This window comes from Galeopterus variegatus, unplaced genomic scaffold (assembly GCF_000696425.1).
Source record: "Galeopterus variegatus unplaced genomic scaffold, G_variegatus-3.0.2 Scaffold859, whole genome shotgun sequence".
In the NCBI taxonomy this organism is placed as follows: Eukaryota; Metazoa; Chordata; class Mammalia; order Dermoptera; family Cynocephalidae; genus Galeopterus; species Galeopterus variegatus.
Genome location: NW_007726970.1, coordinates 376,289 through 391,920, shown reverse-complemented (window position 1 = coordinate 391,920; position 15,632 = coordinate 376,289). Strand labels below are relative to the sequence as shown.

General features: G+C 37.9%; 1 protein-coding gene across 2 annotated transcripts in view; it reads right to left on the bottom strand.

Moving 5' to 3' along the window:
- KCNMB2 (potassium large conductance calcium-activated channel, subfamily M, beta member 2) overlaps window positions 1-15,632 on the bottom strand; it is a 270,475-nt gene that overhangs the window by 32,682 nt on the left and 222,161 nt on the right. For both annotated transcript variants that reach the window (XM_008572981.1, XM_008572980.1), the window contains exon 2: window positions 2,829-2,951. In XM_008572981.1, the coding sequence (XP_008571203.1) occupies window positions 2,829-2,884 (56 nt within the window). In that variant the 5' untranslated portion in view covers window positions 2,885-2,951. The remainder of the gene's footprint in view (window positions 1-2,828; window positions 2,952-15,632) is intronic.

Genomic DNA, 15,632 nt, shown 5'->3' with positions numbered 1-15,632 from the left:
CAGCCATCATCATCTTCATTATCACTGTGATTACTGCTACCACAAAAGCCTCTTAAGCAGAGCAACAGATCCTGCTCAAAGTCAGTTTTAAAATCTGAGTCTTACCTTCCAAGAGTTTGTGAGTTAGGCAGTAAAGCTGAACTTGTGGTCAAGAAAGAGGTACAGACAAATGAATCAATGTTAAACTAAAGACACTGGCTTACTGGTAGATATGACTGCTTGTATTTGTTGGCTGTTTTTCATTTACCTCCTCTAACTTTATAGGCCAAAGCCATGCAGACTGATTTCATAAACTTTGGCACCCCCATCCTATAAATAAAGCTAGCTGAAAATGATTTCTTTATAGTCAATGTCTTAACTATTGTAAATCCCATAGTTACTGAAATCATCCTTTAAAAATAAAAATATGAAAGTAGTAATTTAAGAGTTCATGGAATCTTACTTATGTAGAATACAAAGATAATCATTTGCTCCTTTTAAAACTCCACAAATTTTGCCAATATATCATAGTCCCATGTTTGTTACCTCCTTTGGTATGTAATTTTCAATTCTATTTTAATGCAATTTTCCCCTTGTGGGCTTGGCCGTTCACTGCTGCTCCAAATATCTCATGTTTGACAAGAACCTATGCAGGCCTTGGAGTGCAGGGCAGAGAGCACCAGCTTGGGTTCAAAGCCTGATTCTATCACTGACTAGTTGTTGGATGCCTGGAAGCTATTTAAAATCTCTGAGCCTCAGCTTCCTCATTTGTAAAATGGGCATAATAATCTCTATCTGATAAATTAAGAAAAACTTTTACATAAAATGTGCAGTATACAGTAATTGCTTCTTCAATGTTAATTCCTTTGTTCGTAAAGAAAAAAGCAAAATGTATTAAATTAAATTATTTGATAAAAATAAATAGAAGATGAAACAAATATATTACACTTCACTTGCTCTGATAAAGTCTTCAGAATTTCAGGAGGGCTGGCCATTGATAGACATAATATTCCATAGGGCAGCAAAACCCTGGAATTTGGTTCTGGCCCCTGAACTGCAGGGCTAACTCTCTGCCCTTCTGCACCTTCACTGGTAGTGGAATTTTCTTTTTAAGGAAATGAGAAGATTACATATGAAATGTGAAGTTTTGAAATAACACATGACGTTTTAGAGTGTTACACTAAAGATCTTGCTGAAAAATGATTCAAATCAAAAGCAAATGAAAAATAATTTATTAAGCACTGAGAAAAGGCATGTGAAAAACTAGTAATGAAGTTTTAGAGTGTTACACTAAAGATCTTGCTGAAAAATGATTCAAATCGAAAGCAAATGAAAAATAATTTATTAAGCACTGAGAAAAGGCATGTGAAAAACTAGTAATGAACAAAGAAAGTAATTTTTCAGTTGATCTGCTTGGTGTTATGATGAGCACGGGGGCTTCGTTTGAACACTGGTTGCTTGTTGGGCTGTAATTTTACTTAAATATCATATGATTATTTTTTCAATAATTAAGGTAACATAACATATTACAAAGAATTTGGAAAATAAGGAAGTGAAAAACATGCTTTTCCTTCCAAGCTTTTGCCTATGTATATTTTTTATGTGGCTGCAATTATAGTTTGTATGTAATTTTTCAACTTTTGTTTTTTAGTTAATATAATATCAAAGCATTTTAAAGTACTAAGTGATATATTACATTCTAAGATGTATTTAACAGATTTTCTATCGTTACTATTGAAGTGGCTTCCAGATTTTTGCTATGATATATAATTATTGTGAAGAACAACTTTGCTTTTGGAATTTTTCAAAGGGTTTTTATCTGTAGGGCAATTCTGGTTTTAAAACGTAAAATAAAATCACCAACTCTTAAAACAATATTCAGGTAAACCTCCCACAGGTCCTTCTGTGCCCAGCACCATTTATCAGTCCTGATTTCTATCAGATTCTGCCTGATGTGCTACTTGCTTAAGTTGCAATATGCTGGTAAAGGCAATTATGTTTCAAATTTAGCTTCACCCAACCCAAGTAATAGTACAAGGTCAAGGACAAGGAGAGAGACTCAGAAGAAGAAAACAAATGGAAAGAAACTAAATATTTAAAAACGGCTAGAGAATTTTATGAAAACAATTACTCCCTAAACCCAAGTGAGAGTACTGGATTGAGCTGCATAATTGTCATTTTGTCTTTCATTAACACTATCTTTGCCCATTAATTTTCCTTCTTATTTTCCCGTATCTCCCCCCTCTCCCCAGGCTACTCTAGCAAGGATTTTGAGGGTTCTGTGGATTTGTCCATTCTCTCTGCATCCTCTCATAGTTTCTGCTTTCCTTCCCTGCCTATCTATGTGCAAGTTTCATCACTTTGGTCAGTATTTATTGAGCATCTACTATACCTGGCACATAGTAGATGTTTTTCACTTCTTGATTTTCCAAATGCTTTGTAATATGTTAGGTTACCTTAATTATGGTATAGTGCTAGGTGCTGGCAATTCAGTAGAAAATAAAACACAAACTCTTGTTTGAGTAAAGAGGAAGGTGGGGCTGGGTTCTGATCGGATATCTGAAGGCAGAGCCGGAGTCAGCTAAGCGAAGCGTGGGTGTGTATGTGCAGGTGAAGGGCGTTTCTGACAGAGGACAGCCTTTGCAAAGCTACGTGGTGGTAGGAATAAGCATGTCAGGTGCAAGGAGGAGGAAGGCCAACGTGTCTGAAGCCCTAGTCCTTCAGTGAAGGGTCCATCCCCACATGGCAAAACATAAAGCTCATTTGCCTGATGCTTTCCTGTCGTTCATCCTCTCTGGATAGTCAGAGTAAGTGTTTCTGAAAAGCTCCCAGAGTCCCAATATATTTACCTTTTCTCATCGTGTCTGTAAGATGAAGAGGTCCGGCCACTGGTCCATATAAACATCTTAGAGGGTGTTGGTCCAGGGGCTTCTTTCCTTATGGTGGAAGTCCTGGAGGAATGGTAAAAAGACCTAGAAGAGGTACAGAAGTTAAATCCATTACTTCAAGTCTCAGGAACTCCCCATTAACAGCTACCAATAGCTCTGAATGGACTGACTCTCTTCAATGACACCAGGTTTTTGATGCTGTGGGGCTAGTAGGTTCTCAATCCTGGCTGCACATTAAAATTAACTGGAAATCTTTTTAAAAACACTGGAGCCTAGTCCCTCCCTCAGAAATTTGCACTGAATTTTTAAAAAGCTCCCTAGTTGTTTCTAATGCACTGCTAGGGTTGAGAGCCATTGCCTCAGGGAAACATGGCTTTCTAATTGATGTTAAAATTATATTTCACCCAAAGTTATACTTCAAAGTATAACATTGGTATAGTTTCATACTCTATAGTATGATACATATTTCCAAAATTTTGGTTCAGATTTGGGTGCTATAATTCTATTTCTCTTTTCATCTCCAAATTGTTTTCTTTAATGCTGACAGATGTGACATGTTAGGGATGAAACATCATCTTTTAAATGTGCTCTCCTGTTGCGAGTTCTGTGGGTTTGGCCTGTGGCAGTTGAGTCTCTGCCGAAGAAAATCACAGCAGCAGCAGCAGCAGCAGCTACTCACTGGCATCTAGAGGCCAGGTTTACAGTATCCAGAGTCAAGATATTACAGGAATGTCGTGTTCTTTTGGTTATGACTTGGCTTTGGGAGAATGTCTTACATTTCCAAGGACAGCACTAACATTTCCAAGGACAGTTAGCTATTATTAGTTATTTTCTACATAATTCTATTCTAGGGAGAGTGTTCTTTTGGTTATGACTTGGCTTTGGGAGAATGTCTTACATTTCCAAGGACAGCATTAACATTTCCAAGGACAGTTAGCTATTATTAGTTATTTTCTACATAATTCTATTCTAGGGAGTTAGAATAAAATATTATAAAAATCTTAATCACATATAAAAGTTAAAATGATATTTAACACATCAGAACAAAGGAAGGAAGAAAGGTGATTCCTTCACAGATACACAGTCACTAGTGGCCTTCCTTTTGGTTATGCACAATATTAATGATAAGCATGATACTGGAAATAATGTTAGCTACTATATACTATATTAGTTACTATATGCCAGACACTTTGCATGTATTATCTATGCACATGGCATGGAATGCATACTCATATATCTATTTTATGCTTATACCATGAAAACCCTGTAAGGTGGATATTGCTATTATTTCCAGATTACAAGTGATGCTTTCAGGAGATTGAGATATTTGCTTATATTTAGAAAAGGTGGAGCCATGCTACAAACCAATGTTTGCTTGCCTTCAGTTCTTGTTCTTTCTAGAAAAAGACACATTATGGTCTAGCCCAGTNTATAAACTGTAGAGTGTATTACCTCCTTCTTGGGTGTAATTAATTTGCTAGTGTGGCTCACAGAATTCATGGAAACACTTTACTTACCTTTATCGGTTCATTAAGAAGGGATATAATAAATGTTACAGATGAATGACCAGATGAAGAGATGTACTGGGTGAGGTCTGGAGGGGTCACAGATGTGAGAGCTTCTGTCCCAGTGGGGCTAAGGTACACTATCCCCCTGGCACACAATGTATTCACCAACTGGTGCTCCCTGAACCCCACAGTTCATGGACTTTTATGGAGGCTCCACCGTATAGACGTGATCCATTATTAACTCCAGTGACAGCTCCTCTCTACTTTCTAGAGAAAGAAGTTAAATCCATTACTTCAAGTCTCAGGAACTCCCCATTAACAGCTACCAATAGCTCTGAATGGACTGACTCTCTTCAATGACACCAGGTTTTTGATGCTGTGGGGCTAGTAGGTTCTCAATCCTGGCTGCACATTAAAATTAACTGGAAATCTTTTTAAAAACACTGGAGCCTAGTCCCTCCCTCAGAAATTTGCACTGAATTTTTAAAAAGCTCCCTAGTTGTTTCTAATGCACTGCTAGGGTTGAGAGCCATTGCCTCAGGGAAACATGGCTTTCTAATTGATGTTAAAATTATATTTCACCCAAAGTTATACTTCAAAGTATAACATTGGTATAGTTTCATACTCTATAGTATGATACATATTTCCAAAATTTTGGTTCAGATTTGGGTGCTATAATTCTATTTCTCTTTTCATCTCCAAATTGTTTTCCTTAATGCTGACAGATGTGACATGTTAGGGATGAAACATCATCTTTTAAATGTGCTCTCCTGTTGCGAGTTCTGTGGGTTTGGCCTGTGGCAGTTGAGTCTCTGCCGAAGAAAATCACAGCAGCAGCAGCAGCAGCAGCTACTCACTGGCATCTAGAGGCCAGGTTTACAGTATCCAGAGTCAAGATATTACAGGAATGTAGTGTTCTTTTGGTTATGACTTGGCTTTGGGAGAATGTCTTACATTTCCAAGGACAGCACTAACATTTCCAAGGACAGTTAGCTATTATTAGTTATTTTCTACATAATTCTATTCTAGGGAGTTAGAATAAAATATTATAAAAATCTTAATCACATATAAAAGTTAAAATGATATTTAACACATCAGAACAAAGGAAGGAAGAAAGGTGATTCCTTCACAGATACACAGTCACTAGTGGCCTTCCTTTTGGTTATGCACAATATTAATGATAAGCATGATACTGGAAATAATGTTAGCTACTATATACTATATTAGTTACTATATGCCAGACACTTTGCATGTATTATCTATGCACATGGCATGGAATGCATACTCATATATCTATTTTATGCTTATACCATGAAAACCCTGTAAGGTGGATATTGCTATTATTTCCAGATTACAAATGATGCTTTTAGGAGATTGAGATATTTGCTTATATTTAGAAAAGGTGGAGCCATGCTACAAACCAATGTTTGCTTGCCTTCAGTTCTTGTTCTTTCTAGAAAAAGACACATTATGGTCTAGCCCAGTTTTTCTCAAACTATAATGTGTGCATGAATTACCTGAAAATCTTTTATAATCCAGATTCTGAATTAGAATCCAGATTCTGATTCAGTGGGCCTGCGGTGAGGCCCAAGATTCTGCATTCTGACAAGCTCTTGGTGATGCTGCTATTGCTGGTCTGCAGGTAACACTGAGTAGCAAGGACTCAGAGTATGTACTCAGAGTTAAGTGGTTGGTTATGTGCCCAGTTTTGTCACTAACTAGCTGTGTGCCCTTGAGAAAGTCAGTTAACCTCTCTAGGGCTTAGTTGTTTTTCATCTGTACCATGGTGAGTTTGAAACAGATAATCTCTAAGATCCCTCTCAGCTCCAGTATTTTGTGAGTCACTAAACTGAAGAGTGAATGTAAGCTATACTAAGTCATTGTGTGTTGACTGTCTGGGAGTAGATCTCTTTCTGTAACTCTCTAGTTGGCATCAGAGATATAAGGAATAGAGACTGTGGGAGGTGGTAGGAATCTGGTAACCAGTACAGACACATGAAGTCATATGTCCATGCTTGGTCTCACAGGATAATGGCAGGAGTGAAAGGATTCACCTGAATGGATGTCCTAGACAGTTTTAGAGAGATTTAGAAATTGAATTGGCTAGATCTTTAAATGACTTGAATCTGGGATATTTAAATTTATTTGTGTTCCTTTTTGAATATCTTTAAAACATCAAATAGAATAAGGATTATATCCATTATTAAAACAAGTTAGCTTTCAGGAAATAAGAATGTTTTTAATCTAAGTTGAATGAATTCCTTCGTAAGAATGAGGATTGGCTTAAACTTTTGAAAGTTATTTCAACATGGACTCTGGTGAAGTCCTCTGATCGCTTTAGGCATTTCTTCAAAGAGTTGGGGGAGTGGGTGAACAAAGAAAAGTGGCACAATTTGAGTCTAGGTACACCAGTAAGTTACTGAGCACTGTCTTGTTATTGGTTATTAGCCAGCACTTAATAGACACCCACACAAATTATAAATGCTGGAAATCATTCAAAGTGCAAGAGACTGCATGAGTTCAATAAATTAAGGATATTAATTTATTGACACTGTGTGTCAATATTCTAGCAATGTATCTTTGTTCTGTTGTTTTAAGATGATACAGAAAGGGAAGAGAGAGATATATTTATCCTAATTAACTGTCTAACATTTGTTGGAAAGGACTTAATGATTCCTCAGTTTTTCCAATAAGTGAATTTGGAGTTTCTCCACCCCGGTTTTCTTTGATAAAGACAAACTGTCATTTAAAACCTGCTAAGTTCGTTGTTAATTAAAATGAAAGGGAGCAGCTGCTTTAAGGACAACAGTATCAAGTTTCTACAGAGGTTGAAAAAAAATTTCCAGGCTTCAAAGAAATATCCAGAATTCAAAATATGTTAATGAAGCTGATTTGGAGGTTCTCTTCCAACTCAAAGGCGGCCCTCCTGAACTTCTTAGGTAATTAACTCAACTCTGCTCACTTGAAAAGATAGGGAACATTACATTTGAATTGTGATTAGGAAAGTGATAGAGAGACGCCCCCAAAAAGATCTTTACAAAATTTTGTAATTTGGAATCAGCATGAAACAGAGATCCGTGTTATGTTAGTGGATAAAAGATAGGGAACATTACATTTGAATTGTGATTAGGAAAGTGATAGAGAGACGCCCCCAAAAAGTTCTTTACAAAATTTTGTAATTTGGAATCAGCATGAAACAGAGATCCGTGTTATGTTAGTGGATGCACCAGGCTCTCTGCATTGGGGAGGAAACCTGCATCTAATTCCATCATTAAATGACCTAGGAACAGGGGTGAACCTGGCAGAGCCATTACTTTATGACTGCAGATGAATATGGTTGGAAAGCGGGAAGCCCTAAAAGACATAATCTCAGCCTTGAATGAAAGCAGGGAGTCAGTGAGAATGTGTCAATTTCTTTGTGTCAGGAATTTATAAAGGGGACTTTTCCATGTCTCATGTACATACCTCACTAGTTTCTGCCTCCCTAACTCAGTTCCAGCCATTCCTCTGTCTCCCATCCCTGCCTGGCGAACGAGTTACTCTGTTTTAAAACCATCTCAGATGCCCACTCTTCTGTGAAGTCTTCTCTGACTACATGAGCAGCTTCCTCATCTCTGCTCCCAGATCTTGGTACTTACCTCTGTTAGGGCAAAGCATAATTCATACTATTTCTACACAAATCTGCCTCCCCTGCTAGGATATGAGCATCTCCAGGGCAGGACTGTGTCTTATGCACCTTTGTGGCACAATGCAGGACACATAGTAACACTCTGGCTGTTTGCTGCCCATGTCAGTATCTACTGGAGAGCAGGACCACTGGTGTGACTTTGGTCTCATGCGCTGTGGCTCGTCCCGGCTGGATGCCGCTGCTGTCTCTTTCCCAACCCTTCCCTTAGCTTGGGATGTCTTTCCTTCTTCCCACTCCCAACTCCTTCCCTTTCCTTCTCCTGATCGTCCTGCTCCACCTGTCCCTCTGCTTGCTGAGTTTGTCATCCAACAAGGTTTTCTTTAGTTAGGGCAGTGGCTAAGGAAAGGATAAGCAAGAGCTCCACATAGGGCCATGAGTTTGTCTCCTGGCATCCCCACCTACCAACTGTGTGACTTTGGACAAGTCAATTTAACATCTCTGAGTCTTAGTTTCCTCCGCTGTAACAATGGGAATAATAATACTTGCCTTTCTGGGTTGCTTGGAAGATTACATGAGGCAGTATATGCAAAAATACCTAAAGCACAGCATGGCACTTAATAGGTGCAAACTCAATATTAGTTTACTTCTCTTTTCCCCTATTATTAAATTGAAAAGCAAATGAATTGGATTTTCTTTTTGTAAAAAAAAATCCAATTAAGATTCTTTGTACTGGTACATTGAGACTATTGATTTTTTTCCCTTTGGGTTGGCGGCACTCAATAGAGGAGAGACAGTATTCTGAGATATTGAGATGATAAAATCTGAAGTCTTCTCTCATTAGCATTATGTTTTGATACTCATCCTGGGCAAGAGGAACATAAAGACAGTGCCTCTGAATGCTGGCCACACATTGGAATTATCTGGGAGAACTTTTAAAAAGCACTGGTGCCTAGGTCTTATCCCAGACTGATGAGTACCTATGGGTATGAGTCCCTGGCATCAATATATTTTTAAAAGCTCTCCAGGTATTTCTGATGTGCAGCCAACATGAGAGACCACCTCTCAGGTTCTGATTTCAGAATTTTAAGTTGGATTCTCTATGGATACTCCCCCAGTTTCTAGAAGATTCTGCTGGAGAATAGCAGTTCTTCAAGTGCCACTCTGTGCAGTGGCTTCTCACTTCATACCAGTGTTGAGGCCCTGAGGTGACAGCTGCAAGGACAAGTGAGATATGGAGCAGAGAACGAACAAAGTGGATATGGTTTTCTAATGTCAGTGGCCTTGAGCTATGCATATGGGACACTCTTAATGCACTCTGCTTTATTAAATGAGCAAGCAGGAGCCAACAGAACTATTTAACACATAATTACATGCCTAATCTTGCATAAAATTATAACACTAATGACATCACAGTGGCAACTCTAAAGGTCACTCTAAGCACAGAAATTTAGGGTTGCTTCTAATGTATAAGACTATCTGTGCAGACAGTAAATTATATGTTCTCCACAGGAATTGAGTTGTTTTGGCTTCAGGGCCTTTGGGGAAGAAGCCAAATGTATGGTGATAATTTTAGACTAGTGATTTAATTTAGAAAACATTGGTGCTTCTTATTAAGAATAGTTTTAATGAACTAACAGAAAAAGAAAACAGGAGATCAAGCCCATTTATGATAGTAACCCCCAAAATAAAATACCCAGGAATCAATTCAACTAAGGAGGTGAAAGATTCCTACAATGAGAACTACAAATCACTGTTGAAAGAAATGAAAGAGGACACAAAAAGATGGAAAGACATTCCATCCTCTTGGATTGGGAGAATTAACATTGTGCCAATGTCCATACTACCCAAAGTGGTCTACAGATTCAATGCAATCCCCATCAAAATACCAATGACATTTTTCACAAAAATAGAGAAAACAATCCTAATTTTTATATGGAATAGCCAAAGCAGTCCTGAGCAAAAAACAAAATAAAGCCGGAGGCATTACACTACCTGACTTCAAACTATACTGCAAAGCTGTAGTAACCAAAACAGCATGGTACTGGCATAAAAACAGACACTCAGACCAATGGAACAGAATAGAGAACCCAGAAATCAACCTACAAACTTAGAGCCAACTAATCTTCAACAAAGGCACCAACATACATTGGAGAAAAGATTGTCTCTTCAATAAATGGTGCTGGGAAACCTGGACATCCATATGCAGAAGAATGAAACTAGACCTGTACCACTCACCATATACCAAAATCAAATCAAAATGGATTAAAGGCTTAACTATAAGACTTGAAACTATAAAAGTCGTAGAAGAAAACATAGAGGGAACACTTCAGGAAGTAGGACTGGGCAAAGACTTTATGAATATGATCCCCAAATCACAGGCAACAAAATGAAAAATAAAGAAATGAGATTATATCAAACTAAAAAACTAGAAAAATAAATAATTAACAGAGCAAAAAGACAACCTGTAGAATGGGAGAAATATTTGCAAACTATGCATCTGACAAAGGATTAGTATCCAGAATATATAAGGAACTCAAACAACTTAATAATAGTAATAATAATAAGAACCAATTAAAAAATGGACAAAGGAGCTGAATAAGCAGTTCTCAGAGGAAGATATACAAATGGGCAACAGACACCTGAAAAAATGCTCAACATCACTAAGCATCAGGGAAATGCAAATCAAAACTACATTGAGATATCATCTCACCCCAGTTAGATTGGCTATTACCAAAAAGAGAGAGAGTAACTAACGCTGGTAAGGATGTGGAGAAAGGGGAACCATCTAACACTGTAGACAGGACTGTAAATTGGTGCAGCCATTATGAAAAACAGTATGGAGGTTCCTCAAACAACTATAGATAGAACTGCCATAAGATCCAGCAATTCTCCTGCTGGGTATATACCCAAAGGAATGGAAATCATCATGTTCAAAGGGATACCTGGACCCCCATGATTATCACAGCTCTATTTACAATAGACAAGAGTTGGAAGCAATCTAAATGTCCATTTATGGACGACTGGATAAGGAAAATGTGGTATGTATACAAGGGAATACTACTCTACCATAAAAAAGAATGCAATACTGCCATTCACAGCAACATGGATGCACTTAGAGAAAATCATGTTAAGTGAAATAAGCCAGGTACGGAAAGAGAAATACCTGCATATCCTCACTCATAAGTGGGAGCTAAAAAATAAATAAATAATAAAAAAGAAAGATGCAACAATCACAATAATACATTGAACTTTCAAAAGGAGAGAGCAGAACTGAGGTTACCAGAGGTGGGCAAGGGGGAGGAAGAGAGGAGTAAGGAAGGAATTGGCAAAGGGCCACAAAAATAGACTGCATTGTATGATGTTGAATATACTGATTATCCTGATTTGAGCATCATGTATTGCACACAGGTAATGATAGTCAACACAGAACCCTACAGATATGTACAATCAACCATGTTACAATAAAAAAATTTTTTTTTAAAGATAACAGTTTTAAGTGTCATTGGGATGTTTTCCTCAAAAATCAACTACACACTTCACCTTGTTTTTGTTCATTCATTTATGCGTCCATTTGTCAAACATTTATTAAGTGCCTTCTATATGCCAGGCAGTGTACTGGATGCTGCAGGTACCAAGACATTCAGTCCTGCTTCTAAGGAATGCACAGTCCATGGGGGAGTCAGAATAATACATCAACATTTGCACGATACTGGACCTGCTCTGTCTAAGGTTGCTATGACTTCCCAGTGGGTATCTCCAATAGTTACTTGTCCATCCACTGCTTATTTAAAATCTCAGTTTATTGAATTTGATATTATTGATCATATTCTTCTCAGAAAGAAGATGTTGTAAATGCTTTACAACCTTGACCTAGAAGTCAATGTTCTCTTGGTTCTTCATCTCTTTCTAGCTCCTTCCATTTCTTTTGCAGGTTCGTTTTCTCCATTCACTCCTTAGATCTTGGTGTCATTTGGGGGACTAGCAAGCACTACTGCATAGTCTCTTGACAATAACAGGAATGCAAAAGACCTTTCTCTACCAATTTGATGCCTTGAACATTGAGTGAATAGCTCTGTTTGCTGTCCAGTTGTAGAAGTATAGAAGTGCATTCTGCAGCACTATTGACTCTTTGAGAAGAATCCAGTAAGAGAAAATGAATTCTCTGAATAGAGTATGAATATATGTATGAACTCTTCTGGCTGGAGGCTGTGTGGTGGTCACTTGTGACCTCTGAAACTTATTATGTAGACCAACTGTTGTTCATGTAATCATGCTGTGTTTAACTTTTGTTTCAGGAGGACAGTAGCTCAAGTTAAAAAATGCACCTGTCCTCCAGCCTGCTAGCGACTTGGCTCATTGAGCTTAGCAATGGGCTTTTATTCATAGCCTTTGGGCTTCTAATCTTCACTCTGTCACTAATGGCACAACTGCTGGTAAACCACTCCCTTTCCCCCCAGTTTCAACATCTGTGAAGAGATGACTGCAGAGCTAAACTCTAATCTTTTCATCAATTCAGAATTCATTTCTTCATTCAACAAATATTTATTGAAGATGTAACTATGTGGCAGGCACTGAGTTGGGTTTTGGGGATATACTGATGAACACAATAGGCAACGACTCTACTGTCGTGGAACTTATGGTCTAGACGAGGAGACAGACTGGTGAGACAGTGTGGATGGGTGTCTTTAATATGAGACAGTACGTATATTTATAAATAATGAAATAAGTTTTGTCATAACATCTAACAGAAGTGACCATCTCAGGGTTTAATTGAAAGAGCTTTGAGATTAGTTTCAGTTGAAGTTACAGTTCCATGATATAGTAATTATATAACCTAAATACATTGTTAAATTCCCTTGAGCCTCATTTTCCTCATCAAGAAAATGAAAGTAATAACACATATCATCCAGAATTGCCATGTATATGATTTGAAGTAATGTATGGCATTATGTAGACACTCAGTAGGCACTTGGTAAGAGTTAGTTTTTTCCATTTGGAGGAAATAGCAATTTTTTTTTTCCAAATTGGCCATACTGATACATCAAACCCTTCTGTTGGATTCATTTTTTTAAAAGTTCTATGCAAGAAATGGAAAGCACATTTCTACATAGTCTTAATTAGTCCACTGTTCCATAATTCATTTCTTAATGAGCTTTTCAAGTGGATAATCACAACCGATGTTCAGTTTGATTCCTTCTATGCCACACATTTAAAACCAGTTTAATTGTTAAACATTCACCATTGGGCATCACAAATGTCCACCTGGTGTGAAGCCTGCTCATAACTCACGTGTGCCTCCTCATTGGTATAAATGACAGATTTATGGTGAAACCATCCATCCCTTCTTGGTGATTGTGGTTTAACTCTTGCTTCCATTTCAATTGAGAGTCAAAGAGTTAAACTATAATGAGAGCTGTTTATTGAGAACTAGAAAAAACAATACTAGACATAAAGATGTGAGGTACTTCTCTAGACCTATCTAAATAATGCATTTATAGGCATTATTTTATTTAATTCTGACAGTAACCCTTATGAGAGTTCTCTCTATTTGTCAAAAGAGGAAACCGATATTCAAAAAAGTGAGTAAACTTTCTCAGGCCACATGTCTATTAAGTGGTGAAGCCAGAATGTCAATTTAAGCCTGTCCCAACTCCAAAACCAATGCTCTCTCAAGTTACACATTTTTGCTAGGCAAACCAAGTACCAAAATAGTGAGTAAACTTTCTCAGGCCACATGTCTATTAAGTGGTGAAGCCAGAATGTCAATTTAAGCCTGTCCCACTCCAAAACCAATGCTCTCTCAAGTTACACATTTTTGCTAGGCAAACCAAGTACCAAAATACATATCAAAGAAATAATGTTTGCTAAATGATGGCGGCAACATTCAGCTTGTTTCTTTCTTGAGTGTTACATCCTTCATTACATCAAATTTAGAGAGAGGAGGAAAATGAGGTTTGGTGGAAGAATACTATAGGAGTCAGAAAAAGGCAAGAGAGTAAGCATAGGTGTAAGAACATGGACAAGTGGGCCCAAACCCAGGCTTTGCTCCTCACTATCTGTGGGGCTTTGGGCAAATTTCTAACCCTTTTCTACCTCTATCTTTTCTTCTATAAAATGAGGATGAAAATCATGGTGTGTACCTCATAGAGTTCTTAAGATTGAGTTCATTTATGTGGAGTGTGTTGTGATGTTACACTGTAATAATGGTATATATAATATATGTATATATGTAACAATACATAATATATGTAACATGAATATGTGCAAGTTAATATATACATCTATGTTTGTATATGAATATATATGATGTCATGATATGTGTGAGTTAATATGTGAAAAGTGTCTGTGACATAGGAAGCATTAAGTATATGCTACTATTCTTACCTGGAAATAAGTTAAATATGTATTAGATTTGGAAGATAACAGAAACCGTGTAAAGGTTCACATAGTTAAGCATGTTCCATAGACATTCATAAACGTGATCTTTAATTTTTCGTGGAGAAAGGAGGGAAGAAAAGAGAAAGCCATGGAAATAGAACTAGCTCTGCCACTAAATCTCCTGTAATTGGGGCCCTTTTGCCTCCTGGCCTCCTAATGAAATTGAAAGACATGAATCTAAGGTTCCCTTTCATCTGAAAATATTTTTTCTGTTCTGCTTTGGAAAATTGCAATCAAGGTCTGTTCCTGCAACTTATTTGACTTATAGTCTGTCTCTGGTTAAATATAATTTCTATTTTACATTCTGTTGATTTCTTAAATGAAGTATTCAGTAATGCTCATGGGAAATCTAGTAAAGTTGGTGGAGGAAAAGATTAAGCTCCAAATGAAAAGGCAAAATGAAAGCCCCCCATTGATCCCAGTAAATGATTTCTATAGACCTGGCATTCCTATAGAGGTGGTGTCTTGGGCACAAACTGATCTGTTGTCAGGATTCCAACTAATCTCTTCTACCTTATGTCTTCCACTCCCTATTCTGCCTCCCCACAGAGCCCCATCTCTAATCCAATTTTTAAATCAGTGCTCTATCCCAAGGGGAGCTGAAGATCTGATCGTGGAAATTTTAGGTGTTGTGGCAGATTGGTGAGGGAGTTATTTGGGGGCAAGACAATATGGTTCGCAGGTCCTGCTCTGTCCAACCATGGTGGTCACTGGGTCAACTATAATTAAACTTGTCCACAGCCTCTCTCTGTAGTCTCTCTTACTGATAGTATGTGTAAAATTCTATTCCTGGGGAAACGAGTGTTCTGAACTCAGTGTTCTCAGTCTCAAACTGACTCATTCCACCTCTTCTTTTTGCCAGTGGGACAAAGATTCCTTTGATTTATCCATGTTTTTTATTGCTGAGTGGAATAGTGTTAAGAAACCATGAGCTGTAGAGATGGAGAAGACTGAGTTAGAGCTCCATTTTTGTCCTTTTGATATCAGTATTACAAGCTAATCAACTTCTCTGAGTCTCAATCCCCTTATCTGTAAAACGGGAATATTAATTCATCTTTAAAAATTGTTGTGAGAGGGGCCGGCCCGGTGGCGCACTGGATAGTGCGCCGCTTGGGAAGCGCGGCGGCGCTCCCGTCCGAGGGTTTGGATCCCACGTACAGACCGGCTCCCGCTCACTGGCTGAGCGAGGCG